The sequence below is a fragment of the Squalius cephalus genome, assembly GCF_949319135.1.
Source record: "Squalius cephalus genome assembly, chromosome: 1".
Classification (NCBI taxonomy): Eukaryota; Metazoa; Chordata; class Actinopteri; order Cypriniformes; family Leuciscidae; genus Squalius; species Squalius cephalus.
In genome coordinates, this window is record NC_137122.1 from 49,440,244 (window position 1) to 49,467,300 (window position 27,057).

At 37.5% G+C, this 27,057-nt stretch overlaps 1 protein-coding gene across 12 annotated transcripts in view; it reads right to left on the reverse strand.

The window, feature by feature from the left end:
- Positions 1-27,057, reverse strand: part of baiap2a (BAR/IMD domain containing adaptor protein 2a) — a 98,960-nt gene that overhangs the window by 36,431 nt on the left and 35,472 nt on the right. For all 12 annotated transcript variants that reach the window (XM_079868456.1, XM_079868458.1, XM_079868455.1 and 9 more), the window contains exons 4-5: positions 2,448-2,509; positions 467-538 (exon numbers count right to left, since the gene is read on the reverse strand). In XM_079868456.1, coding sequence (XP_079724582.1) covers positions 467-538; positions 2,448-2,509 — 134 coding nt within the window. The remainder of the gene's footprint in view (positions 1-466; positions 539-2,447; positions 2,510-27,057) is intronic.

The following is a 27,057-nucleotide window of genomic DNA, read 5'->3' on the forward strand; positions in this document are numbered from 1 at the left end:
TTTACATGCATGATAAGCATAAGAGACTTCTATCAAAAACATTAAAAAATCTCACCAACCCGAACTGAGGAAAACGTTGAATTGTAGTACTGTATATGTCTGAAATGGTAACTGGATGCCATGTGTGGCATTAAAAATCCAACATACTGAAGCATCCCACTAGGTTTATACCTTTAAAGTCAACCTAAAACGCCATTTTCAATCCATTCTACTTCCATAATCTGATGCATTTCCAACTGAAATATATAAAAAAAAAAAAAAAACTTAGATTGGTTTAATTAATCAGAAACTAAATGGATTGTGAAAAGTGTGTGTGTGCAGAGTGTGTGTGTTGGTTGTGCCAATCAGTGCCCAACAGAGGAATGTGTATTACTAAAGTAGATGAGAAGCACTTCTGTTCAGAGTGTTAGTGAGCTCAATGTGCGTCTTGTCAGCCTGTAAGGAGTGGGATGAGGTGCGGACTCACAGTCAGGTATCTCGCGTCCAACTCCACCTTCTTCTCCAGCTCCGACAGCAGCTCGTTGTGGAAGCATTTCAACTGCAAAAAAGAGCAGAAGAATTGAGTGAAGTTCGTTAAATTGACTTTTTATTAATTATGTAATTTGTTATTTATTAATATAAAAAATATATAATTATATAATTTTATTATTTGTGCAGATTATACCATGATATATGGGTTCAAATACACCATCGACCGCATTTTTTGAATAATGTTGATGAGCACAGAAACGAATTATTCATCCCTCAGTTTGTTTTTAAAAGAAAAAGAAAAAAACTTTAAAGTTACACTTTATTTTAAGGTGTCCTTGCTACAGGGCAATTATGCATTTCAGCACCAAGTAATATTACTATACATGTAGTTTACACAATACCCTTTTCAGCTAAAAACAGAAAACGTTTTATGTGTTTTGGCCGTTCGTTTACACGACAACGGTGTTTTGGGGGCCTGAAAACGCAAACTTTTTTAAAAAGGGTTTCAAAGTGCAAGTTTATGAAAACGATACCGTTATCGTCTCAGTGTAAACTACAAAAACATGAATCTGTGAAAACGGTGAAATCATGCGCATGTGTATTACGTGTTCACTCTATAGGTGCGTAGCGTTTCTTTACAAAGTGACATCGCCAACTACTGGCCTGGAAGAATTATACTATGTTTTTATTGGTTTTCAAGGATCTGTGTGAACGGGGATTGTTTTACAACATTGTCATCTGTGTGTGAAAAATGCGAAAGGAAAAACGTTTCCATTTTTAGTACATCATTGTCGTGTAAACATACCCTTTATGCATCATTTACTGTTATTAATACAGTAATTACATGTAACAAGTCACCTTAAAGGGATAGTTCACTTTGAAATTAAATTTTGGTATGTTTTAGCTTACCAGAAGGGCATCCATGATGTAGGTGTCTTTTTTTCCGCAGTAGTTTCAATTTTGATAATTTTAGGTCAAACCGTTCTTGTCTGACAGTCATTTAATGCAGGTCTGTGGTCACCGTCTCAAATAGCATGCACAGAGTCGAAATTAAAACAATTCCCCATCGTCCAAATTAAACAATTCCCCATCGTAAGTACACATTGATGGCCTAAGACACGAAACGAGCGGTTTGTGTGAGAAAACGAACAGTATTTATATAGTTTTTACCTCTTATAACACAACCACGTCCAAGTGATCTGAGGGCGCGGGCGCTTCCTGCTGTGTGACGTGTACACAGACTGGTGCATAGATATATATACACTAGATATCGCATTAAAGACATTCGTTCCAATGAACTGCCGTAGCCAAGGCGACCTCTAGTGTATATATCTATGCACCAGTCTGCGCACACGACACACAGCAGGATGCGCTCGCGCCCTCAGATCACTTGGACGGGGTTGTGTTATAAGAGGTAAAAACTATATAAATACTGTTCGTTTTCTCACACAAACCGCTCGTTTCGTGTCTTAGGCCATCAATGTGTACTTACGATGGGGAATTGTTTAAATTTGGACTCTGTGCATGCTCTTTGAGACCGTGACCATAGACCTGCATGATATGACTGTCAGACAAGAACGGTTTGACCTAAAAATATCAAAATTGAAACTACTGCGGAAACAAAGACACCTACATCTTGGATGCCCTTCAGGTAAGCTAAAACATACCAAAATTTAATTTCAAAGTGAACTATCCCTTTAAAACAAAGTGTTACAGTAAAAACTGCAACTGAAGTAAAGGTTTTTACAGTAGAAACATTGAGTTTTGATTTTGATTAAGCTGTGACAATAACATGCAAACTTGTAAATCCTCCTTTTGATGCAATTCCTATGGGTGGAGTTTGCTTTACAGCTAAAGTTAGCTGTTTAAACTTGTATTGAACCTGCAAACATGTCAAAAACTGTTGGAATAAAATCTATGCTAAATAATCCTTTAATAAAGAGGAGAAATGGACTGTGTGTGAGAAGGGTACACACCATTTCCTCTAACTGCACTTGAATCTGCCGGTGGACCTCTGCCATCTGGAAAAGCACGTCCCCTGCAGAGAAGAGGGACAGACGTCCGTTAAGAGAGAGGACAACAGGAAACGGACTCATAATCATGTGATTCAAGTGAGAAAAAAAAATGTAGTAAGGTTAAAGAGACTGATCGAGTTAGGGTGGAGTAGGCAAGAAAGAAAGATAGAGTTATAGAGGGAGAGAAGCAAGATAAGTCCCAGCGTGCATTATAACCATGCCATCGCACTGAACACACACCACAGACGGGCAAACATGGGGACAATGACACGGTCAAAAGACATTAAACAGAGACAGAGACATGAACAACGGGATGAAAGGGTGGAGAACAAACAAAGACACTCGGATGAGCAAAAATACAAAGCATTTCAAAACAGGGTTTGAACATTTCAATGTATAGGAAAGGAATATTTCACTGCAAAATGAAAATTCTGTCATTATTTACTCACCATATGCTGTTATTTTTTCTGTGGAAAGCTATCATATGACCTCAGAAGACTATAGCGCTTTTAATGGTGGTTTTTGGGGGAAATTTGACAGGCATGCTCACTTTGAACTACTGTTTTATGGAAAAGATTATTTTATGCAAGTGTGTGTGTGTGTTCCGCAGAGAAAAATAACAGCAAATGGGTTTGGTTGGGAATGACATGAATGTCAGTAAATACTGACAGGATTTACATTTGAGTGAAGTGTTCCTTTAAAAAAACCAAAGAACTCTTGACTGTAAATCAGAAATCAGTTTAATTTGTCTTTTCAAAAAAATTTTTTTTTTTTTTTTAAGTGCTTCTCCTTCAGGATGACTGTCAGAATGTTGTGAAACTTATTGCAGAAGAGTAAAGAAAACAGGAAGAAAAAAAAAAGAAACAAAGAGAGGCCATGCAGCTGGTGGAAGTTGTTTTAATATACCTACATGCTGCTGCTTCTGAATATGCAATGCATTGTGAAGAAAGGAACAGACAGTGAGCAGAGCACAGAGAAGACCTTTGAAAAGAACACACAGCAATGGAAGACAACAGCGAGCCGGCCTGACCTCCGCCCATCTCGGCACGCCAGCCTAAAGTTAGGTGGTACAGAACGTCTCTAAGCATGGTGCAAAGCGAATTTAGTGTTTGCGCATGCTTGAACACTTTGGACTGAGTGTAACCACACACGTCGGATCTCCGGTCGTTTATTTACACCACATACACATGATTGAAGAGCTCTCGCTGAAGAGTACAAGCATTGGGCTCAGAAAAGCAGTCTGTTGTTTGCTCCTGGAGAGATTAATGATGACCCGTTCGCCAAAAAATTAAAGTAGGTCATCATTCATTCATCTTCATCATGTCCCAAACCTGTTTTCCTTCCATGGAAAACAAAAGGAGATGTTTAGCCGAATGTTTATGCTGCTCTTTTCCATACAACAAAAGCAGAAAGTAGTCAGGGCTGTCGAGCTCTAAAAAGCAGGAACGTACTACTGGTTGAACAATATGGATTTTTTTGATGGCTGATACCACTATCTTTGAGAGCTGGGAGGCTGTAGTCGATGTGAAGCCGACGTGTTGCACTGCGTGAGGCAAATGGTGGTCACACCAGATACTGACTGGTTTTCGGACCACCCCGGACCCCCGCAATACAGTAAAACTGCACATTTTAGAGTGGCCTTTTATTGTGGCCAGCCTAAGGCACACCTGTGCAATAATCATGCTATCTAATCAGCATCTTGATATGCCACATCTGTGAGGTGGATGGATTATCTCAGCAAAGGAGAAGTGCTCACTTACACAGATTTAGACAGATTTGTGAACAATATTTGAGAGAAACATCAAACTATTTAAAGTTAGAAAATAAGACGCTTCGATTAAATTTAGGTAGCACTTTATTTGACAGTCCTATTCCCCATGTACATACTTGCTATAGTAACTACAATAACTGAGTAATAACTACATACTAACCCTGAACCTACTCCTAAACCTATCCTTTACCCATGTAGTTACCTTATATTACCCAGTACTTTCTACTGTAAGTTCACAGTAAGTACATGTAAGTGCACCTAGTGTAAAATAAAGTGCAACTGAAATGTATATGTATTTTACTCAACATTTACTAAATTAAAAATGATTTGGAAATTAATCAATATGAAAAAAATAAACATGCAAAACAAATAAAGAAACTGTTAAAAACAAGACTAAATGGGAAGTAAACACTGAAACCAATAGTACACTCAGTAAGTCTGTGCGCACTGGGAATCATATTTTCTCAAATAAAAGACCAGTAATGCTAATTTTACATACAATACACAGTGAATATGAAATTAATATGGCATAGTGGCCAACTGGATATAGTGCAGCACAGGTTGAAATCAAGGATATAAAGTTGATATTAAGCTATTAAGACAGAGAATGGAGGCTCCCGAATGGGCGCTGTCAAAATAAAAGTCCTGGTACTGTCATAATAAAAGTCTAACACTTATCGGGCAAGCAGAAACACTTTATATCCAAAAAAAAAAAGAAGCCAAATATCAACCTTTGACAACTAGTAATTAAGGCACATCCTAATTTTGCCGAGTTAGACGCGTTACTGGATCAACATATTTTGTTGATAATGGAACAACATTCCTGTCTGAAAATTTAGTCCTATCCCTACCCTTAAACCTAACCCTACACCTAACTTATTCCTACATTCAGAGGGAAATTATAGGTGAATGTAGAAACGCCTAACCCTGGCTGTAAGCCTAAACTTGACATTTTAAACTTGACATGTTAAACTTCCAGGAACATGTTAAACTTGGTGAAACTATTACTTGGTAAACTACTACTTCAGTAACACAAAATTGTTCTTTCCTTCATTTATTAATTTTCATTCCATAATGCTAAATAAATCACACACTTCCATTCTCATCATAAGAAGCTTATTGGAAACATTACTTTAACAGTGATGATAAATCAGAGAACAATCAAATCACAAGAGTGAAACCGGTAACTATGTGGGCGGTTGATGTGTGATGCTTTTTATCTGTCCTGGGCAGAAAATGCTGTTAATAAAATGGTGGGTAACATTTTACAATATTCCTTTCATTAACATTAGGCATCTACTTACAATGATCAGTTTTACAGCATTATTAATGTGGGTGAATGTACTAATGTGAATTTATAAAACTTAATATTAAAAATGAACTAGTATATACAATTAATAAATGTTGTGAAATGATTGTTTCTCTTAGTTCATGTGAATTATATTTAAAGTTAAAGGCACAGTATGTAAGTTTCACTGCTAGAGGTCGCTTATTCAAAACAATGACAAAGATGAGACAGTGATGGAGTGTGGAATCATGGGAGTTGCCGTGTTTACCTCTATGACAGTCTTCTTTATGGGTTTAACTGAACCCACAGCAAACAATAATTGTGCTCCATCACAAATTTAATATTATTTTAGTTTATAATAGTTGTTTAAACTGTTGGCATGCATTTTTTATACCCTTAATATATGAATTTATATATAAACCCTCCCAAACATGTGACGTGGTGATGTTTTTTTATTTATTTATAACTTTTTGATCCCAAGACTCAACTAATCTCTGCAATTTACCATCTGTGATCATTGGAGAGTCACTGAAACTGTCCTCCTCACTGTACATTAAGACAATATAGATACACGCCCTCGTCCTGGCAAATTTGTAACATCTTTAGTTGATTGGAACTTCTTAATTATTGCCTTGATGGTGGAAATGGGGATTATCAATTCTTTAGCTATTTTCTTACAGCCACTTTCTATTTTGTGAAGCTCAACAATTTTTTGCTGCACATTAGAACTATATTCTTTGGTTTTACTCATTGTGATGGATGATTAAGGACATTTGGCCTTTATGTTTTCTCATATTTAAACTCCTGTGAAACAAGAAGTCATAACTAGACAATTTCATGTCCCTAGTCACCCTGGTGTGCTAAAAATGTAAATATTAATGGGAATATACTTCAGAGAGATTTTTACTCATTATAAATTCTAGGGGTGCCATTAATTATATTGGCCATTATTTTGACCATTTTATTTTATTGAAAGATCAAAAGGATAAACAATGCAGATTTATATTAAAAGCCACATTTGATCGTATTTACTAGGGGTGATTCTGACCACAACTGTATTTACCTTTTGTCTTGAAAATATATTTAATTTAAGACAATGTTATTACTTAATATTACATCAAGGCTAGTCATTATGTATGCATGTATATATATATGTGTGTGTGTGTGTGTGTGTGTGTGTGTGTGTGTGTGTGTGTGCATGCATGCGTGTATGTATGCGTGTATGTATGCATGTATGTATGTATACATAAATATACACACACACACATATACACACACATATATACATATATATATATATATATATATATATATATATATATATATATATATATATATATATATATATATATATATATATATATATACACACATACACATACATACATAACATATATATGCTTATCAACCCTTACATTTTTCATGAGATTATGTCACATCAATTCATGACATGAAAAACAACAAAACAACAACTTTAATTCACCAAAATCCATATCCATACGTGAGTGGACAGTATGTATGATCTGCATTTTAAAAATATTTTTGAATAAATTAATAGATACTATGAAAAAAAAATAAAAATCAGTACAACACTGACTGAGACTCCAAAAGGTTGCTATGGTTACCAGCACATCAAGCATGCCATGTTCGGGAGTGACTCATGTATTTCATACTCACTTAACAATGATTTAGAGGATTAAATCCTGCATTTAAATGCGACTCCCAAAACAAACTCAACAGTGTGCATGCGGCCACAAAGACACACCCGAACCTTCCTTCCCGATACGTTACAGGAAAAGCTTCTTCCTCAATCCACTTTTAGATCATTTATTCAAACAGATGAAAAATCTGATTTGGTGTGGCTCGAGTCAAACTCAACTTGATTCGAGGCGGTTACCGAATTAATACGAGTAAAAAATATTGAAATTGATACCAGACCAAGATGTGCAGTGACATTTTACAGCAAAAACACACACTAACAGCCTTTCAGAAAACTTGACTCGGCTTTGATGTGCCTGACAGGGGCTCTTTGCATGCAGGTACTCTTAGCTCTTTTAAAAACGGACGTGTGACATCCGCATTCCTTCTGCTTTATGCATGACTGACACACGGCAACAAGCGGTCACGGTCACTGCAGAGAGCTCGACATGGAAAACCTCCACACACACACACACACACCTCACGTCACAGCCGTTTCTCCCTCACAACACACAACCAGCGGAGAACAATAGACACACGTCAGTTATTCAGCAGGTTCTCTTGGGGGAAATCTGGTGGTTGCATTACATGACATTGATTTTGCAGAAAAAAAACAGCCATCAAATTAAAAAATAAATAAATACATACATAATAAAATAAAACAGTGAAGCAGGTTTGCAAAAACATTTTAAAATAAAAATAAGTCATATTAATAATATTATTAATAATAACATTTATTATGATTATTAATATCAATATATTTATATTACTAATTCTACTACTACTACTACTACTACTAATAAATACACATACAGTATTTATGATGCTGATTATTATGATGGTGATCATGATTTTTATTAGAATTATCATTAGTATCAATATTAAGAGAAATAAAAATAATATATATATTAGAAAATGGTAATAAAATATGACAAGAACTCAGAGTTATCATATCAGTTGATATTTCACTGGTTTTGGCCATCCTTCTGTTAGACTGTCTCACAAATGAGTTAGGTTGAATGGCTGTCAGCTGTTAAATGTAAGTACACAATTAGATAATACCAGTTTAGGTCAACCACTTACCAGCAATGCTTAATTTTGTTCAGTCTGTGGTATAAAAAGGTCGCAGTACCAATTAAAGAAAAAACACTTAAGCAAAACATGGTCAGGTCAAATGGTCTGAATAATTTTTGGTCCCAAATTTTTATACATTTTGCTGGTAGTCCACTGTATAAAGAATTTCTGGGTATAATATGTCACAGTTTACTTTATTTTGCTATCCTCACATAAATGAACTATAGAGTCCTATAGATATAAAAATGATATCTGGTGTCTATATATATATATATATATATATATATATATATATATATATATATATATTCATGATGATGAATTTTATTATTATAATTATAATTACCATCATCATTATTAAGAATTCAAATTCTATGATAATAATACTAATAATTATTCTTTTATTAATAGTAATATTTATTATTATTACAATTACTGATTTTGCCATTTTTTATGATTTTGCCAAAAGTAGTGAAATAAAACAGTGAAATGTATTTTTTTATTTATTTTATTTTTTATAATAATACTTTTTATTAGGACAGCTTATAAAATAAGACATTTAAAACTCTCCTTCTCTGTCGCAACTAGCAGAGAGCAACAGATACCTGTCAGTCAGTAGAGCAGGTTGTCTTGGGAAAGTCTGCGCCTGTAGTCTTGCATGTCTCTACTCGGAGAGAAAAATGTGTGTGTGTGAGAAAAAAACACAACATTTGGATTGAGTCCATCTAGCCAAATAAGTCGCCGCAAAATTCCTGTCCCCGCCTCACCTCACCGGCTCTATGCAAACATTTATGTGAGAACATCTGAAGCGCAGGAGTGTCATCATCATTTATGAAACTAACGCAGGTAGCGGAGAGACGCGGCAGCCGCAGGCAAACCCGACAGGCCGGACCAGTTTGGGAAGAGGAGAACAAGTGAATCACTGACAATGGTCAAGTGTGGATCGCTGCAGGGTGTCATGGAAACAGTCGAAATGTTGAGGCTTCCAGCCAAACCAAGATTCTGAAGAACAAAATGGAGGACTTTGTTTATCAGCTTAACATAGAAATGCGTAGCCTCCTTTGTCTTTTTGTAAAGAAAGCAGATTACATCACTCCCCATGGTGCAGCTTCTGACAAAACACATGTATCCCATGGTGCACTGGTGCATCTAGTACATCAAATAGTACTTAGTTGTGTCATAGAGTATTGTGCATGCATGCAGTGACTTTAATCACTGGAAGCTGTCAGGTGGCTGTATTGTTGTTGGCGTAGTGGGCGCTCATACTCTAATATTATTGGTGCGTTGCGTTACAATGGAAAATATGATCACAAATGAGATGTGGTGTCAATTAAAATAAGACGTCATATTATTTTGACAAGTTTTCTAGCTGTTAAAAGTGTACATTATGCAAGTGTTTGTATATCATTTGCAGCAGTGCATTATACAACATGTACAAGATGAACGATTATCAACGTACGAATTAAACTCACAGAATGGCGACAATTCATGGTTTTCCACACGTTTTCCCATTTCATAGACAAAGACAAATCATATAGAACAGAAAAAAAAATAGCTGCTGGTATTTTGCAATACGATATATTGCGGAAATGAACATGCTTGATAGTTATCGTGGACACCTCAAAAAACAGTAAATAATCCTAGATACTTTACATTATAAATTATTGTTCTTTTCCATCAACTGGTTGGGATTTTTGTATTAGCTACTATTGTGTGTATCAAACAACATCAAATATTTAAAGATGACATTTTCAAACATTTGTTTACACCAATACATTTTTACATTTGAACCTGAATTAAAACATGCCATCCCAGAAAAGATATCTAAATATTGGTTAAAAATGTTCTGATTCTTGATAATTGTTCTTTATAGTTCTTTATAGCACTTTCATTTGTTGGAATCATTTGTTTGCTTCATACAATTTTACTGTGTATTGTTTTATTGTATTTAAATGATCAAGGTTATCTTTGTTATTTGAAAAAAAAGTTATTAAGCTCATTAATAAGAGGACAGCACTGAAGTTTAATTATCTTTTTTAGCTTGTGCTTGTAATGTAATTCAATACCATGATAAAGTTTCAATAATTATCCTGATATGGAAATGTTATACTGTCATGGTAACATTAAGTCCTCCAGTTTTCCTTCACTTCACCAAGGTACCTGACAGGAGACAGATCATGTGTGATTAAATGTATTCATGTCTATTGGTAGTTGCCACATGGTATTGCTGCTGATTTGTTTAAGTGCCCCTATTATGTTTTTTTTCCCGGATATCACCTGTCTATTATAGCTGTTTGTGAATATAAAATGTGATCACTTCCTGCTCAAACCTACACACATTTTAAATTTTTTTTCATAATGGTATGGTCTTTATTGGCTGGTATGGTCTACTTTGTCCTTCAAACAGAGTAGTTGTAGCTGAGGCCTGTAGGAGTTTGGTTTGTGTCGTTTACATGTCGAGAAGACGCTGTTTTTTGTGCTGTGAAAGCAAATCCACTTTGCTTCACTTCAAAAGGACGAGGACTCACGCTGGAATTAATACGGTAAAACCAACAGCATCATTACTGTTCATATAACAGTATAGCATACAGGTGTTGAGGAAGCTTTGGTGCTGAAATTCAGATATGGTAATGACGTTTCATTTCCGACACGTGTTGTAAGCTGTAGACCAATCACAACAAACTGGTCTATCTGACCAATCAGAGCAGAGCAGACCAATCACGGCAGACTGGGCAACAGACCAATCAGAGCAGAGTAAACCAATCACAACAGGCTGGGTCATCTGACCAATCAGAGCAGAGTAGACCAATCACGACAGACTGAGCCATCTGACCAATCAGAGCAGAGTAGACCAATCACGACAGACTGGGTCATCTGACCAATCAGAGCTGAGTAGACCAATCACAACCAAGCGTGCCGCACAAGCCCTGAAAAGTGAAGCCAAAACGTCTCGATCGCCCCCCGGTGACTGGTCCTAGTATAGGTCATAAGCCCCGCCTCCCCGTGTTATTCAACGGGACGTGAGACCAACTAAACAATTAAATTACACTTCAAATATATTTTTTCCAAAGGTGGTTTCTTTCATTTGCTGTCGATTTTATCACGCTGATGTAAGTTCAAGTGTCTGTTTCTAAAATAAGTTGGTTTTTAGTTAGTTACGTGATGCGGTGGTGTAACGTCATGATTGACAGCTGTGATTGACAGGTTCTCAGAGCGAAGTAGTCACTGAAGCGCCAACGGACATTTTTTTCGGGATCTTCGGAGGACTGAGGAGATTGTATTTACTTTATTTTAACAAGCCTCTTGTCGTACTGCAATCAATTTTTAAAAAAGTGTGCAGAATCCACTCTCCCTGAGTGCATTCTGCGAGAGTGAGGACGGAGCGTTGATTTCGCGGCTTTACTTCCTGCTCACTACTGCGCAGGTCTGGTCCCGAGATCGCTACTGCGCAGACTCAAGTTCCAATATGTCAGCGCCATATCGGCACACTGGCAGCTTCAGTTCTCATCAATGGAAGAGAGCGAAGGGGCGTCGTCCATCTTTTTTTACAGTCTATGATCACAACAGACTGGGTCATCTGACCAATCAGAGCAGAGTAGACCAATCACGACAGACTGAGCCATCTGACCAATCAGAGCAGACCAGACCAATCACAACAGACTGGGTCATCTGACCAATCAGAGCAGAGTAGACCAATCACGACAAACTGGGTCATCTGACCAATCAGAGCAGACCAGACCAATCACAACAGACTGGGTCATCTGACCAATCAGAGCAGACCAGACCAATCACGACAGACTGGGTCATCTGACCAATCAGAGCAGAGTAGACCAATCACGACAAACTGGGTCATCTGACCAATCAGAGCAGAGTAGACCAATCACGACAAACTGGGTCATCTGACCAATCAGAGCAGAGTAGGCTCTTGGAAAGAGGGGTTTAGAGAGACTGAATCCTTCATCGAACCATTTCAGACACTGTGAGAAAAGGGTTGATGCTATAATGTATGAGACATTAAAGTGTTTTTCAACTTTGGATGCATGTAAACCTATTGAAGGAGACCTCAAAAACAAAATTAGAAACATTTAAAATAGAATAGGGGCACTTTAAACATTTATCAACCATTTTTTATTAAACAATTGCCAATTCTTTGTTTCTGCAAACCACAGCATGTGTGAATGTCCGGCATCTTGCATCTGCAGTAATGATGCATAATCATTGCTGAGCCCACATTGCTGCAATTTGCACACTAAACCGACAAGCATGAACAAAATATAGAGAAAAAGCATTGTAAATCTTCTTATCAGCACAATCTTTTGCGATGCAGAGTTTTATGAAGCCGAACACAAACATCACATTATTTTCTGCACACAGCTGCAGTTCTTTCATGCAGCATGAGCCTGTTGTTGCGGTTACACTGCTGCTAAGCTCACAATCAGGGGTGTCCAAATCCTGCTCCTGAAGGCCCACCGTCCTGCAGAGTTCAGCTCCAGTCCTAATTAAACACACCTGAACCAGCTCCAGGTCTCCAGGATCCCGGGAAACTTCCAGGCTGGTGTGTTGGAGACAAACTCTGCAGGAAGGCGGACCTGCAGGAGCAGGACTGAAGATGTGTGAAACAGACCAACAACAATTATAGTGTGCATGGGGAAGTCTGATTCATTTGAACTTAACTGTTTGTTTGGGTGATTCATTTCGATTAACTAATTTAAAAAAATGATTCACAGAATCACAGTCATCATTACTAGTGCTACCAGAAGAATTATTATAGCCAAAATATATATGTAGCAACAAAATGGCATTTTCCCTGCAGTTATACAAGTCAGAGAGCTATTCATTTGCTTTGTATAAATGTATATACATTTGAAGCAGTGATTTTATTTGATCTGTACTAGATAATTATAATTAATTTATAAAAAAAAATAATTTGTACAAATCATGTGATCTGATAGATTTATCATTATTTGCTTGTCTAGTTTTAAATGTACTTAGCTAGTAGACCTCTGATTGGCCATTGTGTTGACGAGCTCAACATATGTCTCTGTTTGGCCACTGTGTTGATACGCTCAACAATTATGTCTCTTATTGGCCATTGTGTTGATGTGCTCAACATATATGTCTCTGATTGGCCACTGTGTTGAAGCGCTCAACATATATGTCTCTGATTGGCCACTGTGTTGAAGCGCTCAACATATATGTCTCTGATTAGCCATTGTGTTGACGTGCTCAACATATATGTCTCTTATTGGCCATTGTGTTGATGTGCTCAACATATATGTCTCTGATTGGCCATTGTGTTGATGTGCTCAACATATATGTCTCTGATTGGCCATTGTGTTGATGTGCTCAACATATATGTCTCTGATTGGCCATTGTGTTGATGTGCTCAACATATATGTCTCTGATTGGCCATTGTGTTGATGTGCTCAACATATATGTCTCTGATTGGCCACTGTGTTGATGCGCTCAACATATATGTCTCTCATTGGCCATTGTGTTGATGCGCTCAACATATATGTCTCTGATTGGCCATTGTGTTGAAGCGCTCAACAACAAATTTGTCTGTGATTGGCTACAATGATCACCAATGACATCTTTGACGCTCTTCACAGAGCGCTTACACAGATACACATGGGAGCGTTTAAAAGCAGGCGTCTAATATCCCTAATATTGGATTCGCTGATAGACACCGCTTTCAGATGCTACCGTGTGTATCTGTGCAAGCGCTCGATGAAGAGTGTCAAAGACAACATGTTTTTGAAGCATTGATCATTGTAGCCAATCACAGACATATTTGTTGAGCGCATCAACACAACAGCCAATCAGAGGTGTTTAAGAATCTGTTCAACAGCGCTCAAAATGCTAAAGAAAAATGCTGATATCGACAATTTTTTTTTAAATTTCAATACCGAAGTCGGTACTTTTGACAACTCTAGTTAGTAGTAAAACAGCTTATATAGCGTAACAATGAAATGCTACAGCACTGAAGCAATGGCCTTTAAAATGCGCTTTGTGGCAATGTGTTCCTGTCACATCTGAGGTCATCTGAATCAATGTGCTCTACACCGAACATGGCACAACAAGGCAGGAAAAGGTTTCTTCTAAGAACAGATTGATTTGGAGAATGAGTGTATGGCTAAATAAAGTCACTGGATTTCTTTGCCGTAGTTCAGGAATATTCTCTCATTTCCAGCAGGTGTATATTCTTCTGCCTAATGGAACCTCATATTAGCCCTATCATAGTCGTTCCACCTCCCGTCAGCTGAGGAGCACAGCCTGTGCCGAGAGGATCCCTCACACTTGCCCTTCACTGCCAAATCTGCCAAAAGCTGCAGTTTGGGAGTGTAAGCAGCGCCCCTGTCAGCTCTAATGGCTACATTCACATACTGTGTTGTCTGTCAGGATTACAGACTCTCTCATCTCCACCACGTTCTTTTCCCTCTTTTTCCTCATCCTCAAATTCTGTAGCTTCTTATGGCGAACAAAGCTGAAAACACACAGATGCTCACTCACACAAACCCTTGAAAAACCACAGGAATTGTGTAGTTATTTATTTATTTTTGTTAATGTTGGGAACATTTTGTATGTAATGGTGCTTTAACCATGGCACTGAATGATTATTGTATTTATATACCATGGCACTCCACAGTAAAAAAAAGATTTGGTCCCACTTTATATGAAGTGTCTTTAAATACTATGTAATAACATTCAAATTATTAGTAAATTAATAGCAATAAGTACATTGTACCTAATAAAGATTTTCTGTTAATGCAACTACTGTACATAAAGACATAATATAAAGTGGGACCAAAGATTTCTTAATGTAAAGTAAACAGATCTTCCATAACTCCCAATGTATTTATTCTTATATAATGCTATATTTGCTGGAAATACCAATAATACATACAGAAGAATTTAGAAATGCTGTAGTATTTGGGTTTTTACTCTCGTCTATACAGTACATTAATGCTGGCTAGTTTGCTGGCTTCAGCTAAACTGTCTTGGAGAATGCAGTGATTTGTGTCTTTGAACAGTGCTGAAACTGTCCTATATGCTGAGGTGAAGAAGCCATGACAGTGGAGGGATTTTATTGGGTCAATAGGGCAGGATCTCTGGCCTGACATGGCCTGTCTCCAGCTATTTATATGATTAAACTGCTCTTCTCTTTGAGCAGTATAGTTTTGCTAAGGGTTATGCGAGAGCGCACGCGCGCACACCTCCTCGAACAAGAAAAAATGTAGGGTGGGACTTGATTTTGTCCATGGGGAATTGATTGGATGGTTGTGGTTTGCTATTGGTGGATCTCATGTGAGTGACAGGTTGATCCCGCCCTCACGCCAGTAAACACATCATCAGAGAAGAGAAGACGCTGCAAGAGGAAGTTATTTTGACTTTAACACAAAAATACCAAGGTATTACAATGTTTTGGGACATGGAGCCATTCTAATCAAATAGAAAAGTTATTTTAGATTGTAATAATATTTGACAATATTAGGTTTTACTGCATTTTCTATCAAATAAATTAATTATTTTGTGTATATAATTAAGCCTTTTGAGTTTCAGCCACTACTGATGTGTACCCTGAACTCTTATTTCTAAAAGCAAGAAAAAAAAAAAATCATGTTTTTCATGACATGACCTCTAAGAGAAGTGAGGGGTCTGAAGACAAAAAGATCATGATAGTTAAAAAAAGAAGCAAGCAAGATAAAGAAAGGATATATTATAATAACAGCAATTGAGAGGAAGCCATCTCTGTAATAAAGCACTACAGGATGAAAAGCAGAAAGCCTCTAATTTCATGGGGCTGCAGAAGCTTATTAACTATTCCAGCTCTGAACTCTATAAAAGCCATGCCAGACGCAACATACATATACAAGAAGGCTTTCATGGATCAAGACACTCGGCACATATATGCCAAGACAGCAAATCAAGGGCAAGGTGAGGGAGTGTGTGGGCCCTCGTTCTCCCAGCATGCAGTGCAGCTCTCAGAAATAGAGCAGGAGAAAGTAGGGCTCCTGGGACCGAGGCACAGGGCTAATAAAAGAGCTCCGCTGCTCTCATTCCGACAGGCCCAGGTGAACGAGAGAGAGAGAGAGAGAGAGAGAGAGAGAGAGAGAGAGAGAGAGAGAGAGAGAGAGAGAGAGAGAGAGAGAGAGAGAGAGAGAAAGAGAGAGAGAGAGAGAGAGAGGTTGACATAGGTTATCATAGGTTAACAAGTTATCATAGGACTCTGTCTATATTCCATTAAAAGGAGTGACTGCACAAAACACTTTCCCTCCTAAACAAATAACACAACTCCTAGGCTTACTAGTATTTACTAGCGCCATTTTTCTGTCCGATGCATGACATATGAACATCAAAAAGATGAATTACAAATAATAATAAGTGCTTAATCGCTTTTTCAATGCTATGACCCACTGGCATTACAGTGAATGGGAGAAATCTGTAATGAAAAATATGGCGGCTCTAATAAAATAAGTCCCACCTTCTTAATACACAGTCCGCAAAAAGACTCCAAACAAATCTGACCAATCGGAGCAGAGAAGACCAATGACAACAGACTGGGTCATCTGACCAATCAGAGCAGAAGACCAATGACAACAGACTGGGTCATCTGACCAATCAGAGCAGAGAAGACCAATGACAACAGACTGGGTCATCTGACCAATCAGAGCAGAGTAGACCAATGACAACAGACTGGGTCATTTGACCAATCAGAGCAGAGTAGACCAATCACAACAGACTGGGTCATCTGACCAATCAGAGCAGAGAAGACCAATGACAACAGACTGGGTCATCTGACCAATCAGAGCAGAGAAGAACAATGGCAACAGCAGAGTAGACGGGACTGAACAAACACAAATGGTACACTTTAGACCTTTGGCTGCCTTTGGCCCATTGGACACCTTTTAGCCAATCAGAACTTTAACTGCCGGAATTAATATTCAAGAGCTGTATGATAACATTCGTGTCAAATCTATATGAATCTGAACATAAATCCCTCTGTAAAACCCTTTATAATATAAGATATGAAGAAAACGTTGGTGAATGTAAGTCTTACTGAAGTAGAGATTTATGGCTCAGTGGAGGAGAAAAAACTCACTGTGAGATAAAGGCCTTTAAATATATGCATTGTAATTTAAATCTAAAGACGCAAATAGATAAAGCGTAATAAAATAAACACTTAACTGTGTATTTTTGGATGTTTTCTTCCCACTAGTCTAAAAGTAGTAGTTCTGGAGGCAAAATAGCCCAAAAAACAGCAATTTGCCTGTTATGTATTGCCTTAAATATGTTGTAGAAATTTGAGTCTAGCAAACAGTTTTAGTTCAATATTTCCTCATTCAATTAGATAGGAGCTGTACTTGCATTACTCAAAACAATTCTCAAACTGAGGTAAATCACAGGCCACCTTTGCGGATCTCTGAGGAACAAAATGTGTCATTGAGTTCTTTCTGCATCAACATCTCTGAACTAATTCACTGGCTACTCAACCTAAACCACTGAGGGAAGTGCTTCAGACCAGACAGGAAATTAAAACGGCATATCACCACATCATTTGCCGCTCAGAGGGGCGTAAATGCTGATGAGTCCTAATTATGTAACAGTTTTTCCCCCATTATAGACATGGCCGCAGAAACAATGTGGAAAAATTAATCTCAGCAACCTCTTTTCACAATTACAACGATCACAGTCCCTTTAAAGCAAGTCAGTTCACTAGACCAGCCATCTTGGCACCGTGATGCCCATGGGAGCTATTTTCTATCAAAGTAATATCGCACTTCAAATCATCAATAAAAACTGATGAAATGGTATAATGCATTTAGCTTCTTTAACTGAAATTATTGCTAAAAGCTTTGGCAGCAATAAGACGAGACAGTGCCAAATATGAATGAGGCTTTTTTTTAATGCAAGGTGGGACTTTCATTCTGTCTCTGATACTACACTGTTTTAAAAGTCTAGTTGCCATAGAAACACTCATATGAAAAACCATTTAACTTTACACAAATGTCAGTCACTCTGCTTAAAAGTTACGCTTTTAAAAAGTTTGAACAGCATTGTTAAAGACGACTTCTCTTAGTCATGTCTTCTCTCCTCGGGAAGTTTCTTTCTGTCAGGCATAAATATTAATTCCGGAAATTAATGTTCTGGGGCCGGTTGCATAAACATTATGTTAAGACAGTGTATTAAGTTCTAGTATGACCCAGTAGCAGTTACTCAGGGGCAGTCAGTCACTTTCGGTATCAAATTAGGCTAATCTACATTTTTATGTAACTGACTTAAAAAAAAAAAAAAAAAAAAAAAGCTATGAACAGTCATATTTTGCTGTCTATCTTGTAAGACTAGTCTTAGAGTTAAATGCAACCGGGCCCTGGATTGGCTAAAAGGCAGACGTGGGTAGAGAAGTGCTACGTGAGGGGCTTTTGCATCAGAGAAACCCTCTCAAAATTCCTAGAACTAGGATTTTGGCGTGTTCGCACCGCAGGAATTAGGAACGATTTAATGTTCTAGGAACTCTTTTTGGAGGAACTAATTTAGCTTCTACTTCAGAGTAGGGTCTAAACCAGCACTATAGGAACTACCAGTGACGTTAGTGTTCGTGGATTAGCTGAACGCATGCAAAACACCAGCACCCGCCGTTTTAAATAAAAGCTGTGTAAAAACAGATTATAGCCTATATATTTACTCCAGAAAAGAACTCTACAAATATAGCAAACAGTGATAAATGGGCCTTTTAACCTTTACGTTGAGGAGAAAATCCAACGCAACTTTGAGGGGACCAAGAGAAACATGATTATGTATTTCTGCTCCGCTAGCAACACTGGACATCAACCACACGGCATAAGCTAATACCTTTTCATATACTGTCTTTTTATGTATAACAGTTCTATCTAATAACGTATTAGACAGGACTGTTAGACAGATTGTAAACTAATGAATGCTGTGTGCTCAGGCTAAATAAAGGTCCGCCACGGTGTCAAAATAAAAGTCACAACATCAAGTGTGGCTTACGTCACTCCAGATTTCCTACTGGCGGAGCGAATGCAACCAGGAAAATGTTCCTAAGAGAACCATTAGTTCTCGGGGAATCACACTGATGGCTAGATCCTAGAACTACCCGCTGTGAAAGCCCCTATGGTTAAAAGGACTAAAGTGTACTGTTTGTGTTTGTTCAGTCCAATGTTGAAGCAGCAGGTTGGTAAATGCTTCTCGTTGGTCTTAATGTGCCCCTATTATGCTATTTTAAAGGTTCCTAATTTTTGTTTTGGAGATCTCCTGCAAAAGGCTTACATGCATCCAAAGGCCAAAAAACTCTTTCATTTGCTTATAATATACATTGCAACATCACCTCTTTTATCACAGTGTCTGAAAATTCGCTAAAAGGATTCGGTCTCTCTAAACCCCTCCTTTCCAAGAGACTACTCTGCTCTGATTGGTCAAATGGCCCAGTTTGTTCTGATTGGTCTACCACTTACAACACGTATCAGAAACCAAATGTCCATTTGCATATCTGAAATTCAGCTCCGAATCTTCTTCAGCACTTGATACATAGTGATATGAATAGTATCGATGGCATTGGTTTTACGATAAATCTTCATGTCCTCGTCCTTTGGAAGTTCATGCAAAGTTGATTTGCTTTCGCAGCACAGAAAACAGCATATTCTAGACATGTTGACAACATGAACCAAACTCTTCCAGACCCCAGCTACAGCAATGTTCAAGGGCGGGTGAAAGTAGACGTCATTAGCGGACCATAGGCTGACATTATGCAAATGTGTTACATTGTTGTGTATGTATGTAACAGGAAGTGAGACCGGAATTGCTGACAACTCATTTCAGGCAGTTCAGAATTAGTTATTTCAATAACTCTATTTGATCTTTGTATACTTTTTACATTCACAAACAGCTATATAACACAACATGAAAGGCAATATCCGAAAAAGCATAATAGGGGAACTTCAAAGTCAACGTTTTACGTATGCGACCTCAAAGCCAGCTTGGGATGTATTTGGTCTCTGGCCTACTAATTTAAATCATCTTTTGTTTCTAAATTATACTAAAATAGAAGATTTTATGTTAAATGATTTCACTATTCTTAAACGGTCTCTATGCAAATTTTCTTTTTACATAAAATGGATTTCTGTTGAATATAAAGTAGGATCCAGAGTTTGTCCTCAGGTGTACAGTTGGTTGTAAGTAAACATCCGGGGATGTATAGCTGTGAAGCTTCCAGTATGAATGACCTCAAGCTATTGTGGCATGCAGTGATGTGACGTGACACACCATCAGGCTCTTGTCTAGACATTGTGTACGGCAGAATATAATACAAATGAGATTAAATCAGTCAGTTATAATTTATCCGGAAATTGAATATAAAAAAAAAGAAAATAGGCATGAATGATAATTATTTAATTTATCACATTAAATGGAAGCCTAACATCAAAACAACATTAATATCTGAATAGAAGAGAGAGGCGAATTTCACCAAGCTTTGTTCTCATGGTAACTGTTTCACAAGCAACTTAACTAAAGCAGTGAAGGATGCTGCTTGATTTTAGACACATTTTTCCCCGTTTGCTAGACTTATTCAATAAGCAACAGTACAGTCCACGGCGAAAATCAATAACAAAACCCAATTAAAGACACATTAAACTAATTTCTAGGAATGTTCTGGGTTCAATAAGCTTTGTCAACAACAGTGTGTCAGATCAAATTATTTTAACTCATCCCTTAGTTTTTACTGTAAGACAAATAGTAGAATAAGAATTTTAATAGAAATTAATATTTAAATTTCCTTAACAAGGAAGCCTTAAAGAAATCAAAAGTAGCATTGAAGGCATTTGTAATGATATTAAAAAAAAATATTTCAAATATGAACCTTCATTCTGGCTGCTGAAAATTCAGCATTGCCATTTCAGAAATAAATTACATTTTGAAAACTAGAAAACTAGAAATGTATCCGCTTAAAGTAGTTACACCTCAAAAAATATGATTTAAACAACTTCAAATCACAAGTTCAAATAATTAAGCGCTTTTTATTTGAATAATTCATGTAAACGTGTTAAAGGGGTAATGAATTACATTATTTTATTATGTTTCCTGCGGTGCACTTATAATGCAAGTATGATTTTTATAATCGAAAATGGTACAAAGCTTTAATTTAGAAATAAAAGGCATTTTTTCCTACCCTGATTTTAGCCTCTGATTTGAATGCTCTGTTTGAAGGGGCGTGTCTGCTGTGACTTCAGTGTAAACGCCCACTGCTGTGATTGGCTGACATCTTTGCATATGAAATAGCTAGTATTACATGTGGAACTATCCTGAAAACTTTTACCACATTTTTAATATTACAGCTCTCAAGGTTAACTAATCGTTATACGTGTTGATTATAGCATTATATTTAGATCTATGGCATTATATTTGGATAGGTTGAGTGCATGAATGCAGTGATCTCATCATTGTAACTATTTCTGCACACTAACAAATGCTTTCATCATAACTAACAGTGCAAATAAGAGATGTGGTGATTATAACGGGAGTTTTGTCGAGTTGAGTCCAGAACTCAGTCACTGATAAACTCACGCTGTTTGATTGACAGCTCCAGCGATTGTAACCGGAGCGTTCTTTGATCACTTTCTATATATCATTTTCACAGTAAAATAACAGATTATATTTTATCCTACTAAGAGAGACAATGTGAAGTTGACTGTTTAGTCACTGGATTGATTTACTGACACATAAACAACAATAAAAGGTTTTGAGACAAATAACTGACTGTACATGAATCATTACATATCAGAAATTACTGGTGATTTTGGTTAGATGTGTACACATAATCAGTACTTATCAAACGATCTGTAACAAAGCAATGGCGACACAGTAAAAACTTTTTTACTCGAATAATTGTGTTGCACCATTCCTGTCGGATCCAATTTAGAAGGCACAGTATTGTTTTTTCATTTCAGGCTCTCTGCAAATCCAATGCAGCGACTGTGTTTTTCCACAACCTGGCACTGCACAACATTTTGTACTCTTCAAAGTCATGCTCACGCATGTTATTTACCTATTACTTAGTCATGCGTGAATACAGTGGGTGGAGCTACAGTGGTAACATCTTCAGCAGAGGCTTATTTCACCTATATATGATGTCATACATGGGTACATTCAAACACGATTCATTCTCTGGGCTTGGTTTCAATAAAATCTGTTTTTGGACTAACAAGGTAGTTTTCAGTTCTGAAACTTACAGGATATTCTTAAAATATGACAACCTCTTATGTCAAAAGCTCAAGGAAAAATTGTATTTCTCAATTCATGACCCCTTTAACAACTCTAGTTAAGTCACCTTTTTTTATATAGCGCTTTATACAATACAGATTGTTTGATTATTCAATACAAAGCAGCTTTACAGTGATAACAGGAAAATGATTCAATGATGCAACTACAAAACTACAAGTATTTTCGCTCCATTGACCAACAGAAAGCTGCTTGGTTTGAAAGAGACTTCTGTGTGAGCGCAGATTCATACATCATTACACTATTGACAATGGACCACAGACTTTTTTGCAGACAAAATTAACGAAATTTCATTATGATTTTGACGAAAAATGTGACCACGCCGTTACTGTAACCCTGATTGAGGGACAAACTGAAAGATTTTCTGTGTCATGCCATGAATGCCATTGACAGAGCCTAACTTGAACCCAGGACATTCCTTTAAAACGTGACGAGATACCAAAACAGTGGTGAGAAAACACGACGTAACCTTGGTAAGCGTGCAGATTGTGAGCATGCCGTGTTGTGATGTGTCGTCTACGAGCAGTCCAACCACTGTCTGCTTGTGTAAGGCAGAGAGTAGAAAATAGTGATGTAATGAAGGCAGTAAAACACTGAGAAAGAGATGTGGTGGGAGGATATGAGTGGGAGGTGGTGACAGGGGCATCATTATCCTAAACAAACCAGTGAGCGTGGGAGTGTATGCGAGAGGGGGAGGAACAGTGTGTGTGTGTGTGTGTACGCTCTCCCTCACGCCTCACTTTCAGATGAGAATGAGCGTTCTCCACTGCAAGCGCTTTGTGCATCCAAGGACGCCATATACGAAGGCACGATATTTGTCCAGGCACAACTATGAGTGCGTGACTATGTTTATGCAAGTGTGTGTGTGTGTGTGTGTGTGTGTGTGTATGTAGTGAGAGAATCTGTGGCGTTTAATGCGAGAAATGCAAGAAAAACAGCAAGGAATGAAGCGAGAGAGAGCGCGTGTAGGCGGAAACCATTTACAGTCTGTCTCAACGCGAACCCCCGTGGCTCTCATGAAGGAAGACAGACACACAGCACTGCAAATTGCCCACAAGAATTTAGTGTTCCACCTCACGGCGCAGGACATCTCCTAACCAAAACAGAGATAGAGCGGTCTTCCATTTCAGCTGAGAGTAAAAAAAACCCTGTCATTATCTCCGCGGGTCGGCGGTCGCAGCGGTGCTGGAGTGTATCTTTGCTCGTAATGGCCAGTTTATCATTTCATAGAGAGTGGGGAGAAGTACCACGTGATGCTCTGTCTGACTGAGCTAAACTCTGTGGTACGTGTGTTTGAGTTGGGCCTGTTCTCACGAGTAGGTGTGTTGACACGGGAGAGGATATAACCTTGAGCGATCCCTCTGGGAAAGACATGGCAGGAAAGCTCAAATGAGGTTTGGGTGTGGACCAAAAATTAAAAAAAAAAAGGATAATTCCCACTCTAAATGAGCAGGATGAGCTGCGTTTGAAGCCGAAGACAATGCTGATAAACACACATCTGTGACATTTGACCAATAGAGGAACTAAATGTCACAGATTGACCTCTTGGCTAAATATAAAGAATATAAACATCAAAGGTTTGCGGTAGGGATGTCAAAAGTACTAGTACTTAGGCTGATGAAAAAAATAAATAAAAAGTACACAAAAAGGAATAATAGCAGAGTTCCTGTACCATCTCAGCTGGGTATCTGACTAACATACATACCGCTGTCTAATGAGTCATTAATAAACAAACAATAAATATTAATAAGAAAAAAAAAAAAAAAAAAGAGAAAACGACTCACTGCTTGTGGCTGGATAACTTTGGTTAATAAACTACTATTCTCAAACAAATCAAACACATACACAAAGTTAAGCCTAAAGCAAAACAAAAGAAAAAACTAATTTAAAGCTCACTTTAATGAAAGACCTGCATCTCAGTCAAACTCAGACACCATCAAAACCATATTATTAGTTTTATATCTAACAATCATACAGTGACAAACATGCCAATTAAGTATTTTTATATTTAATCTAATTAGGCTACTTGGAATTTTCTCAATTATTTTCTTGAATATTTAATACTGCCTTTACTTGAATAATTACTTGACAACTTGAACAAAATTTACTTTAATATTTGAAGGCTACATTAAGGCCATTATTTTAATTACTTAACTTGATTACTTTTAAGATTTTATCAGTTAATTTAGAATTATAATTAAAATAATTTTATTTCTGACACATGCTGTAAGCAGTAGACAATTCATGACAGACTGAGCAACATATCTGACCAATCAGAGCAAAGTAGACCAATCACAGCAGACTGAGCAACAGATCTGACCAATCAGAGCAAAGTAGAATCACAACAGACTGAGCCATCTGACCAATCAGAGCAGGGTAGACCAATCACAACAGACTGAGCCATCTGATCAATCAGAGCAAAGTAGACCAATCACAACAGACTGGGTCACCTGACCATTCAGAACAGAGGTATATAATTTTTTTTATAATCTTAAAGAGTGTCTTATAATGTTTGAATGAGATACCATGTTAATTCATTATGACTTTATTATAATAGTTATTAACTTATTATATTTCAGTCAGTTGCCAAGGCAAAATTTCTAATTTTCAGTAAAATTTTTAATCTAATGTTTAATTATATTTTATTTCAGCTGAAAAAAACAACAACATATTTAATAGTTCAAGTTAACAATAACAACACTTAAGGACAGGTTCTAGACCATGACATCACATCCTGTTGTCCATATTTGTTGCCCAAAGTCTTTTTCGTGCTCGACGCCTACTGTGTCCGTAGCTTAACATTGCTCCTGGATGTAGACCTTCCTGCAGAGTTCAGCTGCTACTCTAATCACACACCTGAAACGGCTAATCAAGGTCTTTGGATTCACTTGAAAATTATAGTCAGGTGTGTTAGCAGACTGAGAGCAGCTACATGCATAATGCAGGTGTTTTGGTTCTTGAGTAATGAATGCACACACACACACACAAGCACACACTCGTCACTTAATCAGAGCAGAATGACTCATTGTGACACTGCTGAGGAACAACGGCAAAGCCTCTTACAAACCACACCTGCCCATTAACTACAGTCCATGTAACGGCATTAGAGAATGACAATGCAAAACAGTCAACAACCTTTTTAGTTGTATAACATACAGCTTAAAAGACTTCTCACAACAGACTGGGCCATCTGACCAATCAGAGCAAAGTAGACCAATCACAACAGACTGGGCTATCTGATAAATCAGAGCAGAGTAGACCAATCACAACAGACTGAGCCATCTGACCAATCAGAGCAGACTGAGCCATCTGACCAATCAGAGCAGAATAGACCAATCACAACAGACTGAGCCATCTAACCAATCAGAGGAGAGTAGACCAATCACAACAGACTGGGCCATCTGACCAATCAGAGCAGAGTAGACCAATCACAACAGACTGGGTCATCTGACCAATCAGAGCAGAGTAGACCAATCACAACAGACTGGGCCATCTGACCAATAAGAGCAGAGTAGACCAGTCACAACAGACTGGGCCATCTGACCAATCAGAGCAGAGTAGACCAGTGTCATCAAGAAAAAAAAGAGAAAAAAAAAAATCATCATAATCATAATCTTTCAAAGTGTCATACTTTTTGAATGAGATACCATGTTAATGCATTATGATGCTACATGAACAACAGTATTTAATTATAGTATCTTTGCAGTAACTATAGTTACCAGGTCAACTATTTTGTAAGGTTTAGTATTATTCACTAGCATAATCAAATATACAATTTCAACTAAATGACAAAGTATAAATTCAAAATTGTGGGGAAAAATATTGTATTAACACAGGCCTAGTAATAAATATGGAATTTTGCTGAAAATATATGGTTACCAAAGTGCATTTTTGGACAGGAGTGTCTTTCGCCCATAACAGATGATTTGTTGTGTGTTTATGAAGAGTAATTCGAGAGGCCCTCATTGTGTTGTATGTCCAGCGGGTCTCTCACTGAGGCTGGGACTCGGTGTGATTCACTCTCAGTGAGAGCGAGAGAGTGGGATTCAAGTGCCAATGCCTTTTGCGAGTTCAAATGAGAGATGAACTGCACAGTTGATTGCATTATATATGAAGGGGGAGTTTACTCTGCCTCAGTCCAGGAAACTCCCTGTGGAAATAACGTAGATGCTGCTTTCATGTCCTGAGGAACATGACCCAATGCGATGGATATGAGCCAATAAAATTCAAACTCTGCATTCACATCTCAAACAGCATTTGAAAAGGACAGTTTATGCAAATATTTTGTAATGCGGCATAATCAAAGGGATAGTTCACCAAATTGTTTTTTAACTCTGTTCTCATTTACTCATTGTTCCAAAACTGTATGACTTTTGTTCATCTTAGACACACAAATGAAGAAATTTTCAATAAAGTCTGAGAGATTTATATCCCTTAAAAAT